Raw genomic sequence first — 14,284 nt, 5'->3', positions numbered from 1 at the left:
TTATTGAGACTCGTTGCAGGTACGGATGCAGAGGTATGAATCATGCTCTCATAGCGAGCTGTCACTGTGTTGATGATGGCACTTGGCTCTGAGTCACATGTGCTTGGAGGCATTCTCTCTCTTGTGAAAAACACACAAGGTTGTCTCAGGGTCAAAGGTTAAAGCGTGCATTGTCACTTTTTCCTTCCCAGCCCTCACTCTGCCATGTTTTTGCCTTTGCTGTATTTTTTAAAAGCTCAGGTGCTAACCTCAGGATCATGGGCAAACCCTCGTAAAACAAAGCATCAGCAGGTGGTTTTTCATGCTGCACTGAGATCCTTACACTGCACCTGGGTGAGCACCGTCTTTCACGAGCAGTATCCCTATACAGCTGCAATGCAATGTTAATAAAAGATTTCCATGTTGTAAGCTGGATTTAAACTTATATTGGTCGTCCGACATGATCACATATTGGTATCATATGTTTTCCAATATGATCTAATATAAAGCAGGCATTGTTACCTAGTTTGGGTGGTACACTGGTGTGGTTGTTAGCGCTGTCACCTCACAGCGAGGAGGTTCCTGGGTCAGACGTAGCGGCCCTCTCTGTGTTGAGTCTGCATGTTCTCCCTGTGCATGCGTGGGTTCCCTCCCACAGTCCAAAGACATGCTTGTTGGGTTCAGTGGTGCCCGTGTGGGTGTGAGCATGAAAGGTTGTCTGCCCTGTGATTGACTGGTGACCTGTCCAGGTGAAACTCCGCCTCTCGCCAAATGACAGCTGGGATAGGCTCCGGCCCCCCGGCGACCCTGAATAAATTAAGTGGTATAGATAATGGATGGATGAATGGATCACCTAGGCTGCATTCATTCTGCAGCTAAAAGTTTCCCAATTCAGATTTTTTTTTCCTCACTATGAGACACAAATCTGATTTATTCAAATCAGGGTGAACAGCAAAAAGTTGCATGATGTCACTTTTTTTTTTTATTCGGAACTGGGCTACTTAAATTTGTGGTACTAAATCAGAATCCAAATCATGCAACTTGTATTTTAACACCGGAATTGGTCTGCGTTGCCTTGGTAATATACAAATTTCCAGGAGTGATTGTAAAGAAGAAGAAGAAGAGGACAGCGCCTCGCAGTAGGGGAGAGACGGCGAAATAGCAGGTTTGATTGCTATTTAGGGAGATGCCTCTATCCAATCAAAACTAGGAGGCTCACACCGCAGCTGAAGTGTGCTCGAAAACATTTCCAGAGATATTTGCCGCTCTTGTCCATGTCGTTGTTGTTATCTGTTTAACAAAGCAGCCTCCTGAGTACCTTTGCTGGGTCATATCAGCACAAGAAAAGGTCGATTTCATTCCAGCTAAAACTTCCCCAGCGGCCGGCAATTTGTCAATCCTCCCCGTCTGAAATCAGTCCTCAAAATCTCATGCTACTTGAGGTCATCAATCGTAAAGACATCTCATTAGTTGGAGAAACGCTAAGCTATCATCCTCCTCTGTTACACCAACAAAAGTGAAAATGTGACCTGTACTTCAGGGCGAATCCTTCCACTGTTGCAAAAGCGCCAAAACAGTCATGTCTTGAAATCCTTATGAATCAGTTCTAATCCGGGAGGAATTTACTGTTACACTTAATGCAGCAGATATAATCCAGGTTAAGAGTTGTTACATGTTTCAGCATGATCAGTCTGGTGTCATTTTAATTCCAATATGGACATTTTGATTGACTGAAAACAAGCTCGTGCATGTTCCTTTGAGGATGTTGACATGCATTTCAGGAAACAGAGAAAAACCTAGATACCACTGTTATGCTTCGTTTGTCTCACAGTGTGTTTTTGCTGCTTTAACAATAAAAGAAATACTATTAATGAAAATAATTTAGATATACAAGACAAGATTACAACCTAAAAAGAACAGTGATCTTCACATCTTCATCAGGTCATGTAAGAACCATTATGTGGTTGTAACAGCTCCAACAATGTGCACCATCCCACAGTCAGCCTGTCGGGTCGGAGCTGAAGAAGGTGAGGCTTTGCTCAGCCGCACAAAGAATGTAAATATCTACACACAGTCTGCTGGATCTGCTGTTCTCACTGTGTGTGTTAGAGTTTCAAAGCACTGAATAATCCAGTGTCCATTTACTGTACTTTGGATTATTTAACACGGCTTCACAGCGTAAAGTCCTGGGTCTGCTGCTGCTCCCAAACTACCGCTCTCACAAAGTTTATTCCAGGTGAGATCAGCCTGATTATTGATTTACATTGTCAGCAGTAAAAGGAAAATAACTTGAATATTGAAGGTGATTCTTCTGCCATCTAAAGGAACCACAGAAGTTTATCAAAATAAACAACTTTTGCTGTGAATGATTCCTTCCCTGGATGTCTGTGTGTTTAAGGATTGATTTTAAGCTTTTATTATAAACTCATAAATTGTTAAATACACTTTTAAAACCTCATCTTTCACCAAGGACACTTTGGCCGACAGACCAGTTGCTTCTGGCTGTCCTAAGGTCAAAGTTGAAGCTCAGGGGTGGCCGAGCTTTTCCAAAGCTTGAGAACGCCCTGCCTCCACATGTTCGGCTGTCCTCCACGCTGCCTGTGTTTAAATCAAACACTTTTATTTCTTTGCTTTTGGCTCTGCATGAGTGCTGCCTTTTTATTCTCTTTCCTTTCCTGTTGGTGTTCATGCTTTTTGCTATTTTATTGTCCCGTTGTTTCAAATTAGTCTCACTGTTTTATTGTTTGAATGTTTTTTTGTTTGACTGTGCAGCACTTTTGTCTTGTTGTTTTTAAATGTGCTTTATAAATAGATTTGGATTGGATTGGAGATGATGTGTGATCATGTTGTGCTGCTGCATGTTAGTCCGTTTTTTCTTTCTTCTAAGTCCTGGCATGTTTAATGTTGCAAAACAGCACGTCATGTGCTTTATTGTCTTTCTGCAAGTTCACCCTGGAAATCTAATGTAGCTCTGCCCCCTTGTGGTGGACACACTGTATTGCACACACTCGCATGCCTCTTGTGGCTGCTGCTCGTGTGAAGTACTGCAAAATAACTGCAACAGGTGTCAGCAGTATACTGAATATGTGGAAAATAGCAGCTCGCACAGCTTAAGTGGTAAACTTTAATAAAAGTAATAAAAATATTAACTTAGATTTATATAGCGCGGGGGTCTCCAACCTTTTTTCATCTCAGAACTACTTTGAAAAATTAAAGTGGCCCAGAGCTTCTGGAGGCAGATGAGGCACAGGTATTTTCACCTGCTTCATGCAACAGTATGTATTAGCAAACAGGCTTGCTAACAGCACCAAACTCCTTTCTTTAGCTTAACATGCAGCGTAACCGACCCGACCTGTCGATGGAGGTTGTTGCAACATCGCTGTGATTGGTTCGGTTCAGACGCTGTCAAACTTGCCAGCAGCTTCACAGTTTTTTGTTGACAGCTGATCGGCCTATCCTCTTATTTTGTATTGGAGGGTGTGGGACATCTGTGTATGTGATTGTGGGAAGAAGCTTTCAAGGTTACATTTATTGTTGTCGGAGTCTGTGAAGCTCTTGGCGAGCTACTAAAATCCAGGCAGCGAGCTGCCTGTTGGAGACCCCTGACATAGCGCCTTTTAAGAAACCCTCGGTCGCTTTACATGGGAGTTCAAACAAAAACAAATAAACACAAGTACAAGGAAAGAAAACAAAGTGAGTTGTTATTGATTGTAGATCTTGTTAACAGGAATGTTGTTGCGTTGCAGCGCTCAATAGGGAGAGAGTTCAAAAGTGGCGGGTGTGGGGAATGGTAAGCAGGCCTGAGTGTGAGGACCACAGATTCAGGGACGGGGTGTAGGGGTGGAGGAGGTCTGAAAGGGACCGTGAGGCCAAGGCATGGAGGGATTTGTAGGTGAGAAGCAGGATAGGTGTGTGGGACCTGACCGGGAGCCAGTGAAGGTGTAGGAGGGTGGAGGTGATGTGTGGGTTGGAGCCCGACAGCAGAGAACTAACAGAGAAAATATTCCTCTTATTATATTCAGCATAAACCTTCATCAGCCAATGTGCTGTTATCTTACTGATATTTCTCAACAGACGAAAACATTTTAATTAAACTCTGAAAACTCTGCAACAGAAATGGCCCGCCCGTGCCTTCTTTGATATTCGTGCTTATTGTGATGTCATTTCTTAGAGTATCTTATCCTTGCAGGATTCTTGCCTTAAGCATTAATAATTAAAATAATAAAAACAAGTCATGTGGGAGGGTAGGGTACCCTACCCTAGCCTTAACCCCCCATCGTCCTTGCTCTCTCTTCTCTCCTCTCTTCCCTCATGAAAATGAGGGAGCAGAGGGAGGTAGAGCGTACTCTGCCTTCCCCGTCTTCTTTCTAACACGTCTCTCTCTACAAACTCTTCTCTCTCTATTTTTCTCTTTTGTGTTAAATTCAGAAACATTATTGTAGCGTCAGCGTTGTGAATACCTGGAGCTCGCGTGAACGGCGCCTGGGTCTGTTGAAGTTGGCGGTGGTAGGTTAATTATAAGTAATGGGATGAGGGCACAAGGGGAGGGGTTTCTTCACTGAGCGCCTGTCCTCATCATTAGAGCACAAGTGTCTTGTGTTTAATTCAAATAAAATGATTAAATTGATTTTGATTGTGTTAAAATAAAATCATCAGATTTAGCTAAATAACATAAAACATATCGATCCAAAACAGAAATGAGTGTAGAAACATGAACTAAATATTTCTTAACATACTTTATTTCAGCTCTGTGTATTTCTGTTTATTAGATATGCTAATTATTTGAGTCCCAAAGTGTTTTGATATTTCATTGCAATAGCAGCACACGGCATGCGTCTTTTCTTGAAGTATTTTCACCTGCTTCATGCTAATGTTTTTTTTAGATTATGTTTTTGTCTTTATGCCTTTATGAAGTGAAAGGACAGTGGATAGTGTCGGACACAGGGGCGGGACAGTGGGAGTGTAGCCTCTGCACATGGGCCGTGCGATTCAGCCGCTGAGCTAAACCGGCGCCCCCTTTTTTATAGGTTTAAGGGAATACTGACCTTTGGACATGTTGCACCTTGGGAAAAAAAACACCTACAGGCGGCCATCTTTGTGCGCTTTGTGTGCATACCTTACTATTGTGTCATAAAGCAGCAGTATCCTTATTGACACAGCACCAAATTGCCTAAATTGCACATTTTAATGAGGTTGAATGCCGTCTGTCATTGAGTGGTTTTATTAGACGGCTCACAGCTCAAAGGACTTGTTCCACACTGGGTGCGATCTGTTTGCAAACTGCAGAGAAGCCGCTCCTCTTGAAATAGACCTCCTCATGCCTCACATGTGCCCTACAATCCTCGAGGGCACTCTAATTGCTCCGTGCGGTTTGCTGCTGGGGAGTGAATGTTGTCCTTCAAGTGTCATATCGTGTGTCTCCTCTGTGTGTTTTTCCAAAGCAAAGGCAGAATAGAAAAACGTCACTGCGGTTCAGATCAATTAGATATGCCGGTGCACCTGAGAACACAAACACGTCCCGCAACAGAGCGGAGCCGGTTATAGTTCAAACTCTGTCTTTATATATAATGCTCATAAATAACTAAAATACATAAGACTGAACTAATTAGAATATGATCTTTCAAAGGTGTCCTACATGGCAGGAAAGTTTCATAACAGGGAGTGTGATGAATTCACAACAGTTCAGACATAAACACTGTATATTGAGAGGAGAAACAAAGGCCACTGACATAACATCCTCTCTCTCTCTCTCTCTCTCTCTCTCTCTCTCTCTCTCTGTGTTTCCTGCCTCTCTCGACCAGGAGCTACGACCAGATGAGTATTTCCACAGAGTGCAGTTTCCGCACTGAGTCGGACTGGGACCCTCTCTCTGAGTCCACCTCCATGATCAGCCTCGACATGAGTCAGCTGCACAGCCCGAACTCTGCCTCCAAATTCTACAAGGTTAGTTTTTATAACCTCGTTTCATATTCATCAGGAAAGTCGGACAGAAGCATAGAGAGTAATGTGTGTGTGTGCATGTGCACTGACACTGTACAAAAGTAGAGTTTCTGGACTGTAATGATCCTTAAGTGTATTATTATTATTGCTTGGCTTCATGTTTCAATAATTCCTTTAAAAAGGTTCAGCTAAATTTATTTTTCTGGTTGTATCACACTGTCCACTTCATATTGACAGCCATTAATTCTCTCTGAGGTCCAAGCCCTTCACCTTTATGTTAAACAAAGCAATCTGTATTGAAACATGCTGATGGCAGCAACAAAGGCAAAAGAAATGAAATAAATAAGCCATGTTCCTGGTGAATAGTCTGTATATTTGACTTTGTGGTATGCTTAAGTTCTGTTTTTCTACTTTCATTTCACTTTTCTTCTTTTGTTGATTTTAGCTTAGTTTAGGTTATTTGAGTAAAACATACATAGTGAAGAAAATAGAAGTAACCAAAGGCTTTTTTCATCCATAATCTGTGGTCAAGGTGTTGAAAAGGTGCCTAAAATAAAGGCTGCACTTCTGCATAAGATCCAGGCGTTTCTATGTAAAACATGCAGAGCTGCAGAAAGACATTAAAACTGTTCTTGCTAATATTCACTCTTCAATGTTTGCTAATGCATCGCACATCATATCGCCAATATTGAACACTGTCTTTGCACACAGCTGTTATTCCTGATATGTTGCAGGACTACCTTAAATCCATCAAAGAAAAACACACATAAAAAGTCATGGACTTCCTATGGTGCGCGTGCAGTAGTAGTGTAGTTTATTCACACTCCATGTATCCACTGCTTGGATAATCCCAGCTACAGTTACAGTTACAGTCCTAAAACTTGATGAGCCCGGCAGTGGTTGCATTTTCATGCACTTTGAGTTTATTCTGTTGAACAAAGGATTTTAATTGAGTGATTTGCAGAGGGAATATTTTCCTCTTATGCACTGCAGGTCTTTTGCTTGACTATTATACTGTTTATACTATTGTTCTGTAGGGATGCACGATATTATCGGCATGTTATCGATTTCTGCACTATTGCTTGTAAATGACACGTCGGCATCAGCAGATATGTCATTTTTCTGGCGTTATTTTCCGCCGATAAAACATCGCTTTAATTCTGTAAAATGCTCGATGATTCCCGAAAAAAGCTTGACATAATGCTACGACATTAAGGCGACAAAGTTATCAACAATATACAAATAAAGACTAAAAAGTCAGAGAAACTCGAGCTAATGAACAGAAGTTAAACAACTTTCACAGCTAGCTAACAGTTAGCTTACATTCTCGTCATTTTACCGACTAAACAACATCAAACACGGCGAAAATACACTCGCAGCCTAAGCCGGCGCTAACAGAGAGTTTCATAAACATCAGTGCAAAACTAACTTACATATTCATGGACTCCCACACGATACAAAGGGTCCATCGGCGATCGCTGATGTCTCTGTAGTAGGTGCAGTAAACAAGTCTGGGCATGTCTCCCTCACTGCCGTGTTTCAGGGGGATGCTGCGTTCAGGGGCGCTCAGAAACGTGAGTGACCTTTTGTACGCCTCTTCAGTCAAACGTAAAGAAGGGTGCAAGATGTCTGCGGTATGGCAGTTTTTGTCCACTACAATAAGAGTAAGCATGAGATCAATTCCACTACAGGGGAGACTTGATGTTCTGTGCAATTAGGTGGAAAAATATATAATTATTGGTATCGTGATCGGCAAAAAGGGTTGGACAATATCGACAAAAACTCCAATATTGTGCGTCCCTATTGTAATATTAATACTACTAAACTACACCATTTTCCATTGAATACATTTAAGTGGTTGAAAAATGTCAGAAATTGGTGTCACGATTAGTCGTGAAGGAGGCGGTGGTGGGTCCTGATTGAGGCTAGACCAGTTGAGAACCACTACTGTAGGTGACTGTGGTAATTACTCAGTGATAGACCTCCCTGTTGTAGGTGCACACGTTTATCTAAAACTGTGCTTCCCCTTTAAGAGAAGATGTACGTAATCCCATGGGATCTCATGTCCAGGGGCTATTTTCCATACACTCCAACCTGTCAAACCTGCTCTCAGAGGGATGTGTGTCAGTGGGAGACGTTGAGAAGAAGCTCACGTTCCAAAGTTTATTAGAGTTTCCAGGAATTTAAGCACGCCATATTTATAATCATAACAAAGATTTTTAGGTTCCTTAAGTCCATTCCTTGATATAAACAAAAACATGTTCTGTTAAGATCAACAACATTGTCCCTGTGTGAGCCTTTATTATGATTGTCTGCAGCAATCAGAGAATGAAGCAGAGCTTTGGCTCATAGATAAGGAAGTGGGTCATAATGCACACAGATATGGTGCTATTAATCTCCACCTACCTGACTTTTGTAATAGCTATGAGTAAATACAAGGGGAATGCTCAGCAGAGAGCTATCAGTGAATAGAGGGAGGAACGGTAACCATTCAAGACTGGAGACAGTGTTCTTATGCTTCAACGCGGTGGATGTGTGATTGAATGAGAGCGGCTTGGAGGTACGTTATCACTGCTTCTAGGCTGTTACATTTTCAGGTTTCATTCTGTTTGGACATGAACTGGAAAAACCCGGTGTCAAACTGTCTTTACCTGCTGTTTGCTCAGTTGAATTATCCAAATGTTTGACTAATACTGGGGTCAAAACAGGTTTTTATGATAGAAAACTTCCTGGTCAGAAAGTCTCTTGGAAACATACACATTTTACTTAACAGAGCAGTCAGGATAAATCAGATTGCAGATGTATTTGCTGACTAGATTACGGCACCTTTGACCCATTTCAGGGTATAGTTTGTATCTAATTGGCAGGTTTAATGAGTCTTAACTGGATTCTTCGTAAATAAAGGCACAGCCGATAACAGATGTCCCATTGATCTGCCAGCTTTAGAATGAGGAAGGGTGGGGTTTTTTGCCAACATGTCTATCCACACCCTTTCAATATCACTGCGTTCTTTTATGCTTGTTTTTTTGCCATGTCAACCGTCTTTCACAATCATTTTTTTTACTACTCTGTAGCTGGGATGCAAATGGCCATGCCCTCAAGTCAGTCCCTTTATTCAGAGGTGCAACACCAAACTGAAGGCTCACACAGCCAGCACTACTTTTCTGTAGGCAGCTGATGAAGTAGGACTCTGGATTTGATATTAAACTTTATGACTACCTACCATACGGATCATTCTGTCTTCTAAGAGACGTTTCTACCGATTTCAGCCTTAATTAGACCCAGAAATGAAAAGGGATTTACTGGTTTAGACTCCAGGAAGTCAGAATGGTAGGTAATTGTTGTTTTTTACTCTGTGGTTCATGATTCTTGTCCCAACATGTGCTTTGTAGGTTTCACAAGGTGTGTTTGATGTTGGGATTGTTTTTTCCCCTGCCTTGTCAGGTCTTTTTTCACTCTTAAAGTGTGCAGCTATTTCACACCGTACCCTGTGTTAGAATATAACATCGCTCTCACGGAGTATTGGATCTTATTCTGTCTTGTTTGACCTCATTCTGTTATTATTTATGTCCCGTTTTTATCCGTGATAACAGTGACCCTTGAGCTGACTGTCGAAGACGTTTCATATCCGTCTAGTTAGTCATTATTGATCCCCCTCTCGCCTGATTGTTTTCCCGTGTGTTGTTATTTGCAAACAGACTGTGTGGATTAAACCTGTTCAGCATAATTATTTTACATACATGTCGTTATCAGTCTCTATTTTAAAAGATAAATGTAATATGTACTGGTAACTCTTTTATTGGCATTAGAAAAAAGAATCTTTGAAGTCTCTTTTTCTATTCGACCTATTTATTGTCATTAAAAAAAACATGATAAAATGATAGAAAAAAAAAAAGATGAACAAAATATCAGAATATATAAATAGAAAAAGATATACATATACAGTATATATCACTTCAATGATGCAACAGCTCAGCCATGAATTCTGCCTTTACAAATATAATAATCTTCATTGTTATTGACACTGTCAGAGACGTGTTAATTTAACTACATCTTTATAAGGTTGCAGCTTTCAATTGCTTTGAGCTGGACTGAGTTATTATTTGTCATCCCCTTTACATACATGTGATGGTAGTATGGTAGCAACACCTCTCAATATAATACACTCCAGTGCAACACCGACACTCATTATAACCGCAGAATTTAAACTGGTCTAAAAGTGTCGTCAAAAACTGAAATATTATAAGCTTGGGTCTGATATTAGGAAATATAAGATCACAGAATATAATGTAGTTATAGACCAATCATAAGTAAGTATTCCACAGAGCCTTGAAATAAATCTTACAGCAACACTTTATATTAAGGTCCTTGTAATAAGCGGTAGTTTATAGGTTTATAGGTAGGTAAGTCCTTATAAGATGCTTATTAACATTTAATATATGTTAATAAGGCTCTTATAAGTGTTAATAATTGTATCATGATCAAAACTTGTAAACAATTTATAGAGCATTAATAAAAGCCTCATAAGTTTCTTATAATGTTTTATAGTAGCATATACTCACTTTCCTATTATGCCATTGTTAAGCCTTAACTATGCACTTATTCACAGTAAATTATGCTTTTTGCAGCTACTGGATCTAAAGCGAGAACGTATACAGTATTATTATTTGCAAACTAAAGCCCTATTCGTACGGGACTATTATTACCTGGGGACCTCTAGTAGTTTATAATATTTGAGGAGGTGGTCTGTGATCTTCATCCCCTGTGAATCGGCCCTGTCCGTAAAAAATTCCGGTGCAAATTACCAAGCATATTTTGGCAAACACAGAGGTCATCTGATAATTTTAGTTACGTGCAAATCGCCATCTCAGTAATTTGGGGTTGAATATTTTATTCTTGTCAAATATTGCGGATGAAAACAGCAGAGGAAGCAGACGTTACGCGAGGGATAATGTCTGTAAATTGTAGTAAAATACAGACTTTGTTTGTCTGTTTGGAATGCGTCGCACGAAACAGGTCCCAGGTAATACTAGTCCTGTGCAAATAGGGCTAAAGACTCTGTGGACTCTGTGGTTGTTACAGAGAATAGGGAGGTCAGTGTCGGTTAATTTTGCTTTTGGTAGACCGACACTTATTAACCGGCAACTAACCAGTTAATTTTGTAAGAAAGAAAAGCTAAATTATGTAAAATACAAGACTTATATAGTCCTCTTAACATATATTTATTGTTAATAAGCATCTTATAAAGACTTATAAGGGTCTTACTGTAGTACCTATTAACAAACCTATTATTACAAGGACCTTAATATAAGGTCAATCTTACACACGATCATAAACAGATTTTTGTTTCACAGTGACGCCCTCTTCTATCGAACTCATGATCTGTTTATTTCCTTTTAACTGAAATATAATCTGCTCTATGGTTTTCAGTCTTTCTTACTCTTTGTGTTCCATGGTGGAGGCATGGACGTTCATTTCGTAACTAGTTTTAAGCAAAACTTGTGTTTGCAGCGTGTTAAAATAATGCATCTGTATTTGCCCTGAATATTCTGTGCAGAAGCTTTATTGTTTTTGTTTTGCAGATTATTGAAGCACATTCATAGATCTTCTTCTTAGCTTTGTTTAACTTGTAAATCCAAATCTTGTGTCTCCTTAACATCCTTAACTATGACCTTTTAACATGAGTGGGTTTATATCTTGTTTGATAACATTGATATTGAAGAAATGAATGCAATAATCCATTTACTTAGCACTTAATTTAACATTGTTGTAACCAGGGCAAAAAAACCCCCACACACATTTATGGCAAATTAAGGTTTCTTTTTCCTGCTAAGCTTTATGCTTAATATCTTATGTGGTGCTTTCACACCTCAACATTTATCTTTCTGTCCTCTTCTTTTCTTCTTTCAGAATTCGGAGGAAAAGAAGGGAATGTTTGATCGCCTCAGCAACTTCTTCAGCTCCAAGAGAAAGAAAAGCAGCAGCAGCAGGCGGCATTCAGGCGATGCAAGTACCCCAACGTCCCCCCTGTCTCCAAATTCACCTCAGTCTGAACAGGAGGTCGGACTACAGACTCCAACTCCTTCCAGAAAAGACAGCGAGCTGACAGGACCTTTCTATGCAGACACTCGCAGTTCCACTCCCGGCGGCTCGAGCATGTCTTCTGTGGTGACAGAATTCCCGTTTGCAGACAGCAACAGCAGTGGCCGGAGCAGTGTAAGAGAGTTGCATGTGTGCAGGGTCAGCACAGGCAGCGATGAAAGGAATTCTGGGAATGTAACTCCCACCAATCTGGACCTTGCCGCTACCGCTCAATTAGGCGATTCGGGCTCAGAACTCAGCTTTACAGAATCAGTGGTGGAGGAAGTGAGCAAGAGGCTGCGGGTCAGTTTGGACGGAGATCTCCAGAAGATTTCGGAGGATAATGCAGCGAACCAGGCCGCAATGTCGACACATAAAATCCCACTTTCCAAGCAAGCTGAGGCACCAAAGTCACCTAACTTAACCTCTATAAGTTTAGCATCAAAGAAATCGTCGGTGACTATCGGAGAGAAGGGCCACAGCACGGCTTTAAGAGGAATAAGGTTGGGCTCTCAGTCGTCCACCACTCATCTCATCACCACTCAGGAAGAAGGAAAAGACTCCCCGGACCTCGCAAAGGACAAATCAGGAGAGAAGAGGAGGGGGCGGATATTCTCTCTGGAAACAGCCCAAAAGGTATTGATCTCTTCACCTGAGAAAGAGCAAGTGCCCCGAGGTGATTCTCCTGCCCAGCTCCACAAAGCCATATGGGTGGAAACACACCTGGGACCGGAGGAGGAAGGGGAGAGGGAGGGGGAGGAACAGAGGGATACAGTGAAAGAAGAGGAGGAGGGCTTCAGAGCAGACTCGCCTCCCGTCCTGGCTATACCTGTCACTGTAATTCCTGAGGAAGATTCAGTTACGGAGGAGGTTGCAGACAGCCCTTCTACCCCCTCCGAGACTTCTCCGTCCACTGGTTGCCTGCCAGAATCAGACACCACCTTAGCAGCAATTACAGGGGAGTTGCAAACAAACTTAGAGCAGACAGAGGAGCCCGACACTGGCCCGCACCCAAAGCAAAGTTCACCTCAGGAGAAAGGCAAATTGAGAGAAATACGTGTGACGCGCAAGACTGTGAATCTGCCTTCCAAAAACAAGGTTTTTGCCCACAGGGTGTACATTAGCCCGGAGCCAAGTTTGGATGAGAACGAACCTGTGGGAGAGGACGGCAGCGGAGATTCAACTTCAAAGAGTTCAGACACAACAGAGCTGAAACCGTGAGTATCTGTCTATTTAAACTTCCTGTGGTTATCGTTCAGTAGTCCCTCTGATCCTGTGGGGAACAGAGAGCAGGAGAGCTAATCCTGCGTGCAACCTGAGCTCTGCGTTCCCATGCTTCTTTGTACCAGAGGACAACAATGCAGCCTAAACCCACACTGACGCACTGAAATATTTATGTACAGCACATCTAATCATACAAAACAGTGACGGTGTTGTGCAGTAGATAAAAAAAGTATTGACTTATTTAACAATATAAGTGTTAATAATGAAGTCAGGATTAGTTTTCTTCTTAGCTGTGTTGTCCTAAGGTGTATGTTCTCCACCTGAAGGGGTTAGTCATTACAAAACTTGACGGGCAACTGGTGACGACTGTCTGCATACGTATGTTTGATTTCAGCTGACATGGTAACACTCAGAGCCATTGAGTAGCTACAGTAATACCTCATTCATTTCTTTTACTTGTTGCTCTCCAGGCTGTGGATGGTTATGCCAAAGACAAGAGTTGGTTTGATTTATAGTTTGTTAATTACTGCAGGCGGATTCTTTACATTGCAGAAGTTTGACCCCACAACTGTAGCCTTAGAGGTGAACGTAGCCTCTTGGTTTCAATACAAGGCCAACGCAGGGGTTCCTGATAGCTGCAATCTTTGTAATGGTCGACTTAACTGGTTTCTAAAAGAGGTCTTATTGTGAGCCAGTTTACCAGAATATGACACCACTTCCCATTTATTTTGCTACCGAGGTCATGTTCTCAATGTCCTAGTTTGAGTCTTCTTTAAAGCATGATGTTTATTTTGTAAATTATGATCCCAGTTAGAAGACAAAAAGCATTAAAGCAGTGTATGCAACTAGTGACTGACAACCACAGCAACCTGTAAACTACAATACCACAGACTGTATAAAAAGATGGACGACATGACAGCTCCTTAAAAGTGAAGCCAAAGCCTCTCTATCGCCCCCCTGCTGACTGGCTGCAGTATAGGTCATAAAGCCCGCCTCCTCCATGTTAACAGATGTGACATGAGTCAAACTATAAAATCAAAATACACGTCAAATACTTTTT

At 41.4% G+C, this 14,284-nt stretch overlaps 1 protein-coding gene across 1 annotated transcript in view; it reads left to right on the top strand.

Moving 5' to 3' along the window:
• crybg1a (crystallin beta-gamma domain containing 1a) overlaps nucleotides 1-14,284 on the top strand; it is a 58,247-nt gene that overhangs the window by 20,647 nt on the left and 23,316 nt on the right. Inside the window, exons 2-3 of the mRNA XM_069661215.1 lie at nucleotides 5,781-5,922; nucleotides 11,830-13,217. Of these exons, the coding sequence (XP_069517316.1) occupies nucleotides 5,781-5,922; nucleotides 11,830-13,217 (1,530 nt within the window). The remainder of the gene's footprint in view (nucleotides 1-5,780; nucleotides 5,923-11,829; nucleotides 13,218-14,284) is intronic.

This window comes from Semicossyphus pulcher, unplaced genomic scaffold (genome assembly GCF_022749685.1).
Source record: "Semicossyphus pulcher isolate SPU_LCO1_2020_fin unplaced genomic scaffold, fSemPul1.0.p SCAF_14, whole genome shotgun sequence".
NCBI classification, from domain to species: domain Eukaryota; kingdom Metazoa; phylum Chordata; class Actinopteri; order Labriformes; family Labridae; genus Semicossyphus; species Semicossyphus pulcher.
Note: the sequence above shows the minus strand (reverse complement) of the source record. Positions and strands in the feature narration are given on the sequence as shown.